A 14,648-nucleotide genomic window follows, 5' to 3' on the forward strand; every position below is an offset into this window, starting at 1 on the left:
AGGTGGAAATGGCATGGCAAGCCGTTCCACAGGACTACATCCAGCATCTCTACGATCGTCTCCATGGGAGAATAGCAGCCTGCATTGCTGCGAAAGGTGGATATACACTGTACTAGTGCCGACATTGTGCATGCTCTGTTGCATGTGTCTATGTGCCTGTGGTTCTGTCAGTGTGATCATGTGATGTATCTGACCCCAGGAATGTGTCAATAAAGTTTCCCCTTCCTGGGACAGTGAATTCACGGTGTTCTTATTTCAATTTCTAGGAGTGTATATCAGAATGACCAAAGAAAATAAAACGTCCCTCTTTTGGGATATGAGTCATGGCCCATCACTGTCACTGTCAACTACAGAAAAAGACGGTTAGAAGTGAACATCCCTTCCACATCCAAGTAATCAGAGTCCTAATTCAATTGTGCAAGCGTACAACAAACTCTTGAAAGACACCGTGTCGACATTCAGTTCACGTACTTCAAGGAAAACGCGGGAAACGTAACTCTGCAAATCCGGGATACGAATCCAGTATCATAATTTTGCTCCATCCTGTTAGGTTAAACTCAGGAAACTCAACAAATATTTCTGTACTTGTAGGTGGAGACGAGCAACCAAATTTCTTATTTCGCTTTTCACACAAAGAAAAGAAAAGTTATGGTATATCCAATTAGAAACGTGCGACAAAAATTTCTTCTTATGTACTTATAGGACAAGAAGTAACAAAGTTCTAACAAACCAAATCAGCCGCAGTCAGTATATTCATTATGCCACTACCAGTTTCAAAATTCCTCCTTACTCTCGAAAACTGTGGATTCTTTGATATAACATTCAGTGCGTGTGTCCAGTATTGTTGTACAGGAAATAAAATCCGTCAAACCAAATAACAAAAAGACACCGATAGACAGGGAGTGGGAGCGGCAATTCATCACATCTGAACGATCAGCATGCTGTAAAGTCTTGTACGCCGCGTTCCCACGCGAATCACGTTGCAATAAAAGCAATTCATGAACCATAGATGTATTATCCTTGGTGATAAATCTTTAGGAACACTGACGACGCATAATGGGGCTTAAGAAAGAATCGATATACCGTCCTCAAGCAATATTTTATATTTAAAGAAGAAAAGAACAGATATAAGCCAAATAAGAAGAAACGCTGAAAAATTAACGCAAAGCATGTGTAACTGAAGTGCACTATACTGATAAAACCTTTGGATTTTTGCTGTTTGGTGTGGATGGATATGAAGTGGTACTATCTTTAAAGAGGAAGAAACAGAGGGAGACAGTATCAGTACTAACAAAATTAAATCACCACGTATGTCCATCTAAAGACAGTCAACAAATATCGAGGCGCTTGAAGCTCTGCACAGGAAAACGGTTAACTTCACAAAATGATTGATATTACCGGTTCTTCACGACATCAATAATGTCTCGCATCCATACACTGGAGTCATATATAAGGTAGTTGGATGAAGCTTGTCGTTTTCTGCAATTGTACCGTTGCAAGTAGTTGTAAATCGGAATATAAGAAGAAAAGAACAGATATAAGCCAAATAAGAAGAAACGCTGAAAAATTAACGCAAAGCTTGTGTAACTGAAGTGCACTATACTGATAAAACCTTTGGATTTTTGCTGTTTGGTGTGGATGGATATGAAGTGGTACTATCTTTAAAGAGGAAGAAACAGAGGGAGACGGTATCAGTACTAACAAAATTAAATCACCACGTATGTCCATCTAAAGACAGTCAACAAATATCGAGGCGCTTGAAGCTCTGCACAGGAAAACGGTTAACTTCACAAAATGATTGATATTACCGGTTCTTCACGACATCAATAATGTCTCGCATCCATACACTGGAGTCATATATAAGGTAGTTGGATGAAGCTTGTCGTTTTCTGCAATTGTACCGTTGCAAGTAGTTGTAAATCGGAATATACGCGAGATTTTTATTGGTAGTATTTGCAGTCCAAAATGTGGAGACTAAGCTACAGTTTTTCGAGATACGTCTATCACATTTTATCTAGGCATAAAGAGGTTGCAGTAAAATGAGTCTTCTTTTCCGCAAAAATGTAGTGTTTCTCAGAGATTTTGATTATTAACCACTTCACTCCTCATATTCTAATGTTGCAGTCATCGCGGTTCAGTCTAGATATGGAGGTGATGGAGTGGCAATCATAAGACTTTCCAGAATTCTTTATGAAAACTCATGCCTGCCAACAGGGCGTCACAAACACGACGGCCGGCCGCAGTGGCCGAGCGGTTCTAGGCGTTTCAGTCCGGAACCGCGCGACTGCTACGGCCGCAGGTTCGAATCCTGCCTCAGGTATGGATGTGTGTGATGTCCTTAGGTTAGTTAGGTTTAAGTAGTTCTAAGTTCTAGGGGACTGATGACCTTAGATGTTTAGTCCCACAGTGGTCAGAGCGATTGAACAAACATGACGTTTCATTAATGATAAAAAAAATTTTACGTTTTTTAAAACAGTGCACATAACAGCGAACTCCAGATTTCTGTGTCATCTGCAAGTTTATTGACGTCCCCAAGGGTCTTAAATAATTTCGGTTTGCTTCAGTTAATGAAAGTGACCCGCCGGCCGCGGTGGCCATGCGGTTCTAGGCGCTCAGTCCGGAACCGCGCGACTGCTACGGTCGCAGGTTCGAATCCTGCCTCGGGCATGGATGTGTGTGTGATGTCCTTGAGTTAGTTAGTTTTAAGTAGTTCTAAGTTCTAGGGGACTGATGACCACATGTGTTAAGTCCCATAGTGCTCAGAGCCATCTTTTTTTTTAAAAGTGACCCATTTACTAAAATTCTGGAAAATCTGACAGCGATGTGACTGGGAAGGTTCAAAATCTAACGACCTTATTCTTTCTTATGAAGGGGAAGCTAATGGGGATCGTATTTGGGGCTGCGCAATGTGTTTATCAAATATATATTTCATCTCTGTTAACAGTGAAGATCATAAATGTGTTCAAACACCACATTCAGAATGGCTGATCTGCCAGGATCTCTTGAGTTCCGAACCGAGCTGCTGATACGGTCGCAGGTTCGAAACCTGCCTAGGGCATGGATGTGTGTCATGTCCTTAGGTTAGTTAGATTTAAGTACTTCTAAGTCTAGGGGACTGATGACCTCAGATGTTAAGTCCCGTAGTGCTTAGAGTCATTTGAACCATTTTTTTTTTGTCAGGGCCTTTCACGACCCCAGTAGAATTGTTTGAGATTCTAACAATTAGTTGCCCACAAGAACTTTGCATTTGGAACGAAATCCATCGCATTTCCGCCACTATTTCCTCATAAGTGCACTAGACAAAATATTAGACATGCCATTAAAACAGCACACTTGTTGATATGGAGCTCTGGTACCAGGCGAGCTTGTGATCCTCCAAACTTGCTGTTAAGTAAGGACAGTGGAGTGGTGTGAATGTACCAGTCTGCTTCGTGGAATCGACGGAATAAGATGGATGGACGTGGAGTCGTGACAGACACGTCGTGAATGAAGAAGCCTGATTTGTAGGTGCATCAGAGTGGACGATACGACGAGAGTACGAGGGATGGTGTAGCACTCGCAGCTATGTAACCCGGCGTAAGAACAGTGGCTGCAGAAAGTTCCTAACCGTCTGGGACGGGAAACAAGTGTCATGCCATGTCAATGACTACAAATTGCTGCTGTCGCAAAATGCAATTCCATTGCAGCCAGCTTCCGAGTGAGCATTGCGATAGGATATGTGTGCAATGGACTCTTGAAGTCGAGAACCTCGCTACATGTAGTTGATGACACTGTCGCATGAATCTACGTGTCTTTAGTTGGGCCAAACAACACAGAAACTGGTCATTAGTGATTCTGCTTCTTTTCAAATTATGCACATACGTCGACTGCACCAATGGACCAATGAAACGCTTAACCCACAGTGTGCGAATACTGTAGCTCATGTCGGAGAGTGTTTTTTGGAGGGGGGGGGGGGGGGGCGTTCTGCACCACAATTTGGGCCCGCTAGTTCAGGTACCCTATTGTTGCACCTCGACTGCCTCACCAAATCACCCGATCTGAATCCCATACAAAACCTCTGGGACTGTTTGGAAGAGCGGCTGAAACATAGCAGTCAGTATCTCCATAACTTGGTACCTCTTCTGGATCTAATCATCAACCAGTGGGTTCAGCTGGATATGGCATACCTGAAGAAACTTGTGGAGTCTCTTCTTCGATGTACTGAGGCCTTTATCGAGGATAGAGGCAGTGTAATACGGCATTAACGGTACGTCACGTACAGGTAATTAAATTTTTGTGCGATGTGCGTAGCGTGTTTGCTGTATGTCTGCATTTCATTGTGAATTTTTGTTCTAGAATTCAGCACAAATCGCAATTCTCACCATAAGCTATAAGTTACAGTATCATCAACTGTTGTATCAAAGAACGTAAGAGTTCAGAATTCTGTGAAAACAAAATGTGTCTATCAATTGATACATGATTGGTGAGAACGCTGCCTGCCTATCGGCAAGTAACACTTCTTCTGCCGACCCCGGAAGTAGTATTCGGCCGATACGGGGCACGGCCCGGGGCTGGTGGCCCCAGTCTCTCCTCCTAATTAGGATCGCATTTCTTCACAACCCGAGGTGCTGGCTGTGGACGAACACCTGTGGCGCACATTTCCACCACGGAAGCGACCTCGCCGGCCTCCAGGGCTAGTATAATTTTTCAAAGCGATTTATTGCTCCCAAAAGTATGTAATTGCAGCAAGTCTGGAGTGCTGGCTCAAATGAAAGTTTAGTGAAACCTGAATCATGCCGAAAATTTAATGAACCTGACTGACCGCCTGCGGTTACATACATTCGTGATTTTAGTTTTCACCTAGCTATTTTGACGATATTTTCTGTTTTATGTTGTCACAGCAATATTTATTTCAGAATCTAATAGAACATAAATTACGATTACTTTAAGTAGTGTGACTAAGGAATCGTATTACGTATCTTGCAAGTCAAAGCAAATGAATGAGAGGGCAACATCCAACTAGACTAGCTAACGAAAACACAGAATGTAAATACTGTATTTGAAATAATGACATAAGTAAAAGATTTCCAAACCTGTAGGAATCTAAACAATATTAGGCGTCCGTGAGGATTTTATATTACCTATTTAATTAGCACAGCGTTCTTAATTAGCTAGAACTCCAAGGACATTTGTTAGTACAACAAACCCCCACACAATCGGTTCTCGTATTGCCGTAGTTCTGTTCTGCCCCTTTTCAGACTTCATCTACATAGCGTTTTCTCAGATTAACTGAACTGTTTTTTAAAAGCAAAACCGGCAGAATTATTGGTCGTGTAACAATGTCCGCCTTTAACGAGTGCGGTTAGTGCTTAATGTGTTTGTGGTTTTACTTTATTGCCATAAAATCTGCTAGTTTTTTTAAGCTTAAATACACTACTGGCCATTAAAATTGCTACATCACGCAGATGACGTGATACAGACGCGAAATTTCACCGACAGGAAGAAGATGCTGTGATATGCAAATGATTAGCTTTTCAGAGCATTCACACAAGGTCGGCACCGGTGGCGACACCTACGACGTGCTGACATGAGGAAAATTTCCAACCGATTTCTCATAGACAAACAGCAGTCGACCGGCGTTTCCTGGTGAAACGTTGTTGTGATGCCTCGTGTAAGGAGGAGAAATGCGGACCATCACGTTTCCGACTATGATGAAGGTCGGATTTTAGCCTATCGCAATTGCGGTTTATCGTACCGCGACATTGCTGTTCGCGTTGGTCGAGATCCAATGACTGTTTGCAGAATATGGAATCGGTGGGTTCAGGAGGGTAATAAGGACCGCCGTGCTTGATCCCAACGACCTCGTATCACTAACAGTCGAGATGAGAGGCATCTTATCTGCATGGCTGTAACGGATCGTGCAGCCACGTCTCGATCCCTGAGTCAACAAATGGGGACGTTTGCAAGACAACAACCATCTGCACGAACAGTTCGACGACGTTTGCAGCAGCGTGGACTATCAGCTCGGAGACCATGGTTGCGGTTACCTTTGACGCTGCATCACAGACACGAGCGCCTGCAATATTGTACTCAACGACGAACCTGGGTGCACGAACGGCAAAACGTCATTTTCTCGGGTGAATACTGGTTCTGTTTACAGCATGATGATGGTCGCATCCGTGTTTGGCGACAACGCGGTGATTGCGCTTTGGAAGAGTGTATTCGTCATCGCCATACTGGCGTATCACCCGGTATTGGGTGCCATTGGTTACTCGTCTCGGTCATCTCTTGTTCGCATTGACTGCACTTTGAACAGTGGACGTTACATTTCAGATGTGTTACGACTCGTGACTCTACCCTTCATTCGATCCCTGCGAAACCCTACATTTCAGCAGGATAATGCACGACCGCATGTTGCAGGTCCTGCACGGGCCTTTCTGGATACAGAAAATGTTCGACTGCTGCCCTGGCTAGCACATTCTCCAGATCTCTCACCAATTAAAAACGTCTGGTCAATGGTGGCCGAGCAACTGGCTCGTCACAATATGTCAGCCACTACTCTTGATGAAATGTGGTATCGTGTTGAAGCTGCATGGGCAGCTGTACCAGTACAATCCATCCAATCTCTGTTTGACTCAATGCCCAGGCGTATCAAGGCCGTTATTACGGCCAGAGGTGGTTGTTCTGAGTACTGGTTTCTCAGGATCTATGCACCCAAATTGCGTGAAAATGTAATCACATGTCGGTTCTAGTATAATATATTTGTCCAATGAATACCCATTTTGTAGCAATTTTAATGGCCAGTAGTGTATCTTATGATAGAAAATCATGTTCAGTAATGGTCTGAGTGCAGTCCTTTTAATGATAGAAAACAAGTAACCACAGTTACTTTGCGTCCTACATTTCGTAATTCCGGCTTCACCTCGTAGTGAGCGGAGAGAACGATGACACACTTTTAGACGTGGATGGTAAAATCTTTGCAAGAGTAGAAGAGCTCAAATATCAAGGGGCAATACTCAGTGAAAGAAAGGAGACGAATCAGGAGATAATGGCAAGAATTCCAGCAGGAAACAGGTCAAGTTTAACATTCGGAAAGCTGTTCAAGACTCACCTTCTATCGATATCGACGAAGATTAGGATCTACAGGACTGTAATACAACAGGATCATAGACCTGAACTCTCACCCAACAGAGAGAAAGGAATCTCCTGACATTTGAGAATGTTGTTCTGAGACATACTTTTGTACAAGTGAAACATGGAGGCGACTGAGGAAAAAGGAAATAACCGCGAACTGCAGGAGTTGTACAAATCACTGGACGTTGTGGTAGTGATTAAAGAGAGGGGACTCAAGTGGTGCGGGCACGTAATGCGCCGAGAAAGCCAGATCACCAGGTAGGTAGTGGAAGAAGACGTCAGAGGTCAGATACAGTGGGGAAGGTCCTCTTCTTAGCTGGGTGTTAACGTGCTTGCCTCCCGTGCAAACGAGTCCGGGTTCGATTCCCGGCCGGGTTGGAGATTTCCTCCGCTCGTGGACTGGGTGTTGTGTTGTCCTCATAATCATTTCATCCCAATTACCGGCGCACAAGTCACCCATGTGGCGCCTACTCCAATAAGACTTGCACTTGGCGGCCGAACTCACCCGAATGGGGCCTCCCGGCCAACGATGCCATACGCTCATTTCCATTTTTACCGAGGGAAAGACAACGGCTGAGATGGACTGATGCCATCAGAGAGGGTATGATTAAGATGGGGCTAGCTGGAAAAGAACGCATGAACCGAAGAAGTGGGAGGAGACTAATTGTCGAGGCCAAACACCGGCTGCGGCTTGTGTGGCCAACATATGAATTTCACAACTTCAGCTGTGTCACTTAGAATTTCGGTTGCCTCTGAGACGGTGGTTTTTGGACTGACACCTCGCCGCTGATTTTTTTGTATTGTTTCCACTGCTGACTGATTTCTGTTTATTGCTACATTTTGTACTTTTGTAGCACTGTTGTGATCGATCTCCTCCTTAATCTTATGCTGTTGCTTTCATTTACTTTTTCTGCCAGTGTATTCGTGGTATCATTGAATGTCTTGATAGCAGACTTGCTGCATGTTTTCGTCAGGAGTTAGCGCACGTTGATCGGTCTTGTAGCTGCTTTGGGAATGTGGTAGTCTCGTACACGAAGGCAAATTTAAAAGTGACACTTGCAACATTTCTCAACGCGCCTCGTGAATTCAGTTTGGTATGATGAGAGTTTCGCTGTGTAATGCATCAGATCCTTATACTCAAAGCCTAGTTGATCCTTTTCGTTCCTGGCGTAATGAGGGACTTCCCGTTGCATGTCATGGTCTTAAACGAAGTGGATAGAACTATTATTTTGTCAGAGCTTATCGCCTCTACTTTTGCAAACCAAGGACTTAATCTGATATTTTCTGTTGGTGGTCGTGTGGTCACCGCGTTGGACTGGGAAAGAGGAGATCATTTTGTAACATGAAACGCTCTCATGGACTACGACATGAAAATGGGCTATTAATCCCATCCACATGTAGGATAAAATGTGGGTGTGTGGTCACCGCGTTGGACGGGGAAGGAGGAGATTCGTATTTAAATCTCCATCGTTCCCCATATTTGCTTCACGAAATTATGAACTGAACGCCCGTCCACTGCCGTGTCTGTTCGCTGTATTCAAATTTGTGTCTGTTTCGTGGTGTAAGTCCGTTTGCAGCAGCGAGGTGTAAGGAAGGGACCTCCAGACGTTCGTACTTCCTATTTGTTCTACACAAGTACCACAGGTTATGAATCTTGCGTTCCGTTTTGGAAGCCTTGCCTCCTGAATTCCTTTGTTCTAACATAGTTCACACCCGTTTATATGTTGTTTTCATCTCTGTCAGAGGACTATGCGGCATCTCGCACTATTCGTCTCATTTACTTGCCACGGTAATATGTTTTTATTACTGGACTCATATTCCATAATCAATGTATAGTACGACAATTGCCAAGACTACAGAAGGAGAGCAGACACGCAATGACCGGCCGGAAAGTTCATTATTTTGTGAAAAAAAAGTGGCACGAGGGAGGTCTGAACACGGATCTCCCGTTTCACTGACCGTCACCATGACCACACAACTACGACGACGTGACTTTTATAATTCAGTCATGTTGCACTTAATGAGCTTGCATCGTTTATTTTACTTATTTTTGCACAGCTCAGTACATCTTCTTCCAGTTTTCATGCTTGAACTGTGTTCACTTTTTGACGGGCTATCCACTGGATCATTTTACTACTATATCTGAGCGGGGTGCGACACTTAGTTTCCCTACTAAGCATTATCTTGCTCCGTCGTCGTGCATCATGTATCTCGAAGTAATTATAGCTAATGGCGATCCGTAACTTTTCCGAATTCGATCTTTCGTTTCATTTTGCATAATAACAGTTTTGATGCTCTGTGCCTTCGACGAGTTCCCAGCAAAATAAAGGCGCGTCAGGTGCGTTCCATCCCCCTCTCTCAATCCATCAACGAGTTTTCAGCTGGGACTGGGCACAAAAAAATATGAATCTAACACCGAAGAAAAAACAGCCAACTATATTCTTATGTAATAATGTTTAGGTAGCACGATTTTGTGATTTAAGAAGTGTATGTTTTGCTGCTTGAGCTGTAATGTTAATTAAACGTAGAATAATTAAGAAATTTCTCACATCACCATATTTTAAATAGTTCTAAACACATTTGTTGCCCTACAATGTTTCTTGTCTTAAGCGGTTGTTGAGCTCATGAGGTCCAGCAAGACTGTTATGTGATGTTGTCGAACTGACACGGCGTAGCAAAAAGATAGGAATGTTTGAGTCTGAAAGGTGTCTTCATGATACAGCATAATATAGATCACAAAATTTCAAAATTGATTCGATTCGTTCTGTTTCCAGTGGATTCTTGGCAATTTGAGTTTTACTATTATTATTAATTTGCTCTTAACATTTTGCGTAAAAGACACCCGAATCATAATCGGATTTACATTTTTCGAAGAAAAGAAATCTTCGATAGGTCTCCATAGCTGTGGTCGCTAACACACGCGACTGAGTTTGTGTCTGAATTACGTAAAGCGCGAGGCGCCTAACTTACTTACCACAAACTATTTTTGTCTCATTAAAGGTATTTGTAATCTCTTTTAATCCAGAGCCTTAGGGAGGAGAGATTCATAATATGAATATATTGTGTTCGAACCTCGAAGAAAACGGTCTATTGACACACAGTAACATGGTTTAGAAAACATCGTTCTTGTGAAACGCAACTAGCTCTTTCTTCGCATGAAGTGGTGAGTGCTATTGACAAGGGATTTCAGATCTATTCCGTATTTCTGGATTTCCGGAAGGCTTTTGACACCGTACCACACAAGAAGCTTGTAGCGAAATCGTGTGCTTATGGAGTATCGTCTCAGTTAAGTGACTGGATTTGTGACTTCCTGTCAGAGAGGTCACAGTTCGTAGTAACTGACAGAGAGCCATCGAGTAAAACAGAAGTGATTTCTGGCGTTCCCCAAGGTAGTGTTATAGGCCATTTGCTGTTCTTTATCTATATAAACGATTTGGGATACAATCTGAGCAGCCGTCTTAGGTTGTTTGCAGATGACGCTGTTGTTTATCGACTAATAAAGTCATCAGAAGATCAAAACAAATTGCAAAACGATTTAGAAAAGACATCGGAATGATGCGAAAATTGGCAGTTGACCCTAAATAACGAAAAGTGTAAGGTCATCCACATGAGTGCTAAAAGGAATTCGTTAAACTTCGGTTACACGATAAATCAGACTAATCTAAAAGCCGTAAATTCAACTAAATACCTAGGTATTACAATTACGAACAACTTAAATTGGAAGGAACACATGGAACACGTTGTGGGGAAGGCTAACCAAAGACCGTGTTTTATTGGCAGGACACTTAGAAAATGTAACAGATCTGCTAAGGAGACTGCCTACACTACGCTTGTCCGTCCTCTTTTAGAATACTACTGGGCAGTGTGAGGTCCTTACCAGATAGGACTGACGGAGTACATCGAAAAAGTTGAAAGAAGGGCAGCACGTTTCGTATTATTGAGAAATATGGGAGAGTGTGTCACTGAAATGATACAGGATTTGGGCTGTACATCATTAAAAGAATGGCGTTTTTTGTTGCGACGGAATCTTCTCACGAAATTTCAATCACCAACTTTCTTCTCCGAATGTGAAAATATTTTGTTGACAATGACCTACATAGGAAGAAACGATCAGCACGATAAAATGGGGAAATTAGAGCTCGTACGGATATAGGTGTTCGTTCTTTCCGCGCGCTATACGAGATTAGAATAATAGAGAATTAAGAAGGTGGTTCGATGAACCCCTTTGCCAGGTATTTAAATGTGATTTGCAGAGTATCCATGTAGACGTAGATGAATTCCAATACTTTCTCGCAGTTTCAATGGTCATCGAGATACATGTATCAATTTTTTTTAATGCAATTACGGCATTTTTGGGCGAAAACACCGTATATGTTTGAGAGAGATTCAGTGATATCTTTTTATGTATGATGTAAATTTCAAAGCAAAAATACATTGATTTGAGGATTTTTGTGCTGTTCTTGTGGCCTTATTAACGGCATGCTGGCCAAAAGATTCCTTCCACTCCCTGTCGAAGGTGGTGTAAACAACAAGTATCACTTGCCTCGATGGTGACAGATACCATGGCTAATGGTGTAACCTGCCCACCATTGAAACGGGCACAACACAACAGTACAAAAATCACCATATTCAAAATATTTTTACTCCGTATTTTCTTTTCATTATACACTAAAGGATCGACTGACCGGTAGAAGTCGATCTGTCAGAAGCGCAATTTGAGTTCCGGAAAAGTGTAAAAACACGTATGGCAATATTGGCTCTGGGGCTTTGATTATACGTTGAATAACGGCAAATCTGTATTTTAGAAAATACTTTCGATAATGTTCGATGGAACACTCTCTTTGAAACAGTGATATTGTCTAGGATAAAATATTGGAAGCGAAAAGCTATCTACAACTTTAACAGAAATCAGACAGCAGTTATAAGAGTCAAAGGGCTTGGAATGGGGACAATAACAGAGACGGAAGTAAGACTGTGTAGTAGCCTATCCCCACTGCTATTAAGTTCATAGACCAAGCAATGCAGGAGACCAACGAGAAATTTGGGAAGAGGATTAAAGTTCAGAAATAAGAAAAAAACTTAACTTTAAGAATTGCCGATGACATTGTAATTCTGTCAGAGACTGCAAAGGACTTGCAAAAGTAGTTTAACGGAATGGTTGTCATTAAAAGCTGTCATAAAATGAATATCGATGTGATGGTGTACATTCTAATTAAATGAAGTAACTATAGGGATAAGATAAGGAAATGAGGCGTTGATACTAGTAAGCAAGTTATTCTATTTGAGCACAAAGATAAGAAACGATGGCCGAAATAACGGCGATATAAAATGCTAACTTGCAATATCAAGGAAAGTGTTTACGAAAAATAGAAATTTTCTTAACAATGATTATAAATTTCGGGGATTTCTTGAAGTATTTGTTCGGATTGCAATGTTATGTGGCAGTGAAAAGTGTCCGGTAAGCAGTAAAGATAAGAAGCGAATAGAAATGCTGTGCATTAGAAGAATGCTAAAAATCGGAATGAAATATCAGTAAGTAATGAAGAGGTTACTTGAAGAAATGCGGCAAAGAGCCAGTTTTTATACAGCATTGCGATTTGTTGTTTTGCACACATCACGTTATATCGATGAAGATATAAATTTTGTTTCGCCAATTGAAGATAGGTGGAAGACCGAAACGCTTCTTGACACAAATAAAAGTGTACAAAAGTGGATCGTTGCGGTAGTTCTTCGAGTAACGAGACAGAGCTAAATCACCATTAACATGGATAAATTAATGATGTAATAGGAGAGAAAAGGGCTTTGTGGTAAATCTTGACTAAAAGAAGGTCTCGGTTGAGAGAACACATCCTGAGCCGTCAAAGAATTGTTAATTTGGTAATGGAAGGAAGTGGTAGGGAGATAAAAAAATCGTATAGGAAGACCAATTTCAAGTAGATGTAGGATGCAGCAAGCATGCAGAGATGAAGATTCGTAGGATAGATTTGCGTAGAGAACTACATGAAAGCCGTCATCGATCTGATTTTCAAATGTGTTTGAAATTTTATGGGACTTAACTGCTAAGTTCATCAGTCCCTAAGCTTACACACTATTTAATCTAAATCATTCTAAGGACAAACACACACACCCATGCCCGAGGGAGGACTCGAACCTCCGCCGGGACCAGCCGCACAGTCCATGACTGCAGCGCCTGAGACCGCTCGGCTAATCCCACGCGGGTCATCGATCTGAGGATCACAGCACAGTTTCTCGTCAGGCCTACGGCACTGTTGTATCATTGAATTTCTGTCAGAAGAGTCAGTCATTCTGGCCCAAAAATGTCGATTAGAAAACGAAGTTGATGCCTATATCACAGTTATTAATGATTTACGTCAATGCTTTACTTTTTGTTTCATGAGCCAGTTTGTCTAGGTGACAGGAGATTACAATTAATATCTTTAACGAGCCAAAAGTAATTTAAGAGGTGTATTCCGCCGTACACGAGGTCGCTGTTAAGTCCGAAGAGGAAGAATACAGAGACGATACCACGGGAGCTCCGAAGCTGAAACCTACATGGGACGCGGTTGCTGTGTTGCAGGCTACAAGATCAGCCCGAAGCCGTGCTCGGTGAACAGCGTGGAGGGCACGTGCATGTTCGTGTGGGAGTGCATCAAGAGCGAGGGCCGGCACGTGGGCATGTGCGTGGACACGTTCATGTTCGGCAGCTGCTGCGCGCACAATGACTCCAGCAACGAGGCGCTGCCGCCGCCGCTGCCGCCGGGCCCGCCGGGAACCCCGGCCGTGCTCTACGTGCCCCCGGATCCTCCCGTCACCTCGGCCAGCGGCATCCAGTGAGTACGCTGCACCTGCCGCCGTGAGCAAACACCTGTTTTGAGGCCGCTGTAAACGCTCACCGGGACGTCACACAACAGCACTATTAACGTCACATTCCTTAAAGGCGTCACACACATTCCAGTTTACCTGGTAGGGGGACTTGTGCAGATTACCTGCGCGCTTTTACCTGTGCATTTTTACCGGTACAAGTTTACCTGCACAAGAGTATCTGCACAGAAGAGGCTTACACTGGAGTCGTTTTCAAGATCATTTGTGATAATGTCTTCCACTGCTGGAAACACTTTTCCCTTAGAAATCTTATCAGATCCTCCTTTTTACTAATTTTGTGTAAGTAAGTTCCCATTTCCTCGAGGGTGGTAATTTTTTATTTATTTATTTATATATTGTTCCGTGGGACAAAATTAAGGAGAAGTCTCCATGGTCATGGAACGAGTCAATACATGAAATTATAACACGATAGTAGAAACAGATAAAATGAAATATAAGAACCGTATCCAGGCGACAATTCGTAAGTTTAAATAAAGAAAATCAACAATGTAACAATATATGAAACGTATTCAGGCGACAATTCGTAAGTTTAAATAAAGAAAATCAACAATGTAACACTGGAATTTGCTTAATTTTTCAGCTTTTCCAGGAGCTCCTCGACAGAATAGAAGGAGTGAGCCATGAGGAAACTCTTCAGTTTTGACTTAAAAGTG

General features: G+C 42.5%; 1 protein-coding gene across 1 annotated transcript in view; it reads left to right on the forward strand.

Annotated features, from left to right (window-relative positions):
- LOC126470338 (serine proteinase stubble) overlaps positions 1-14,648 on the forward strand; it is a 523,216-nt gene that overhangs the window by 387,826 nt on the left and 120,742 nt on the right. The window contains exon 3 of the mRNA XM_050098167.1: positions 13,691-13,943. Coding sequence (XP_049954124.1) covers positions 13,691-13,943 — 253 coding nt within the window. The remainder of the gene's footprint in view (positions 1-13,690; positions 13,944-14,648) is intronic.

Source organism: Schistocerca serialis, chromosome 1 (genome assembly GCF_023864345.2).
Source record: "Schistocerca serialis cubense isolate TAMUIC-IGC-003099 chromosome 1, iqSchSeri2.2, whole genome shotgun sequence".
NCBI classification, from domain to species: Eukaryota; Metazoa; Arthropoda; class Insecta; order Orthoptera; family Acrididae; genus Schistocerca; species Schistocerca serialis.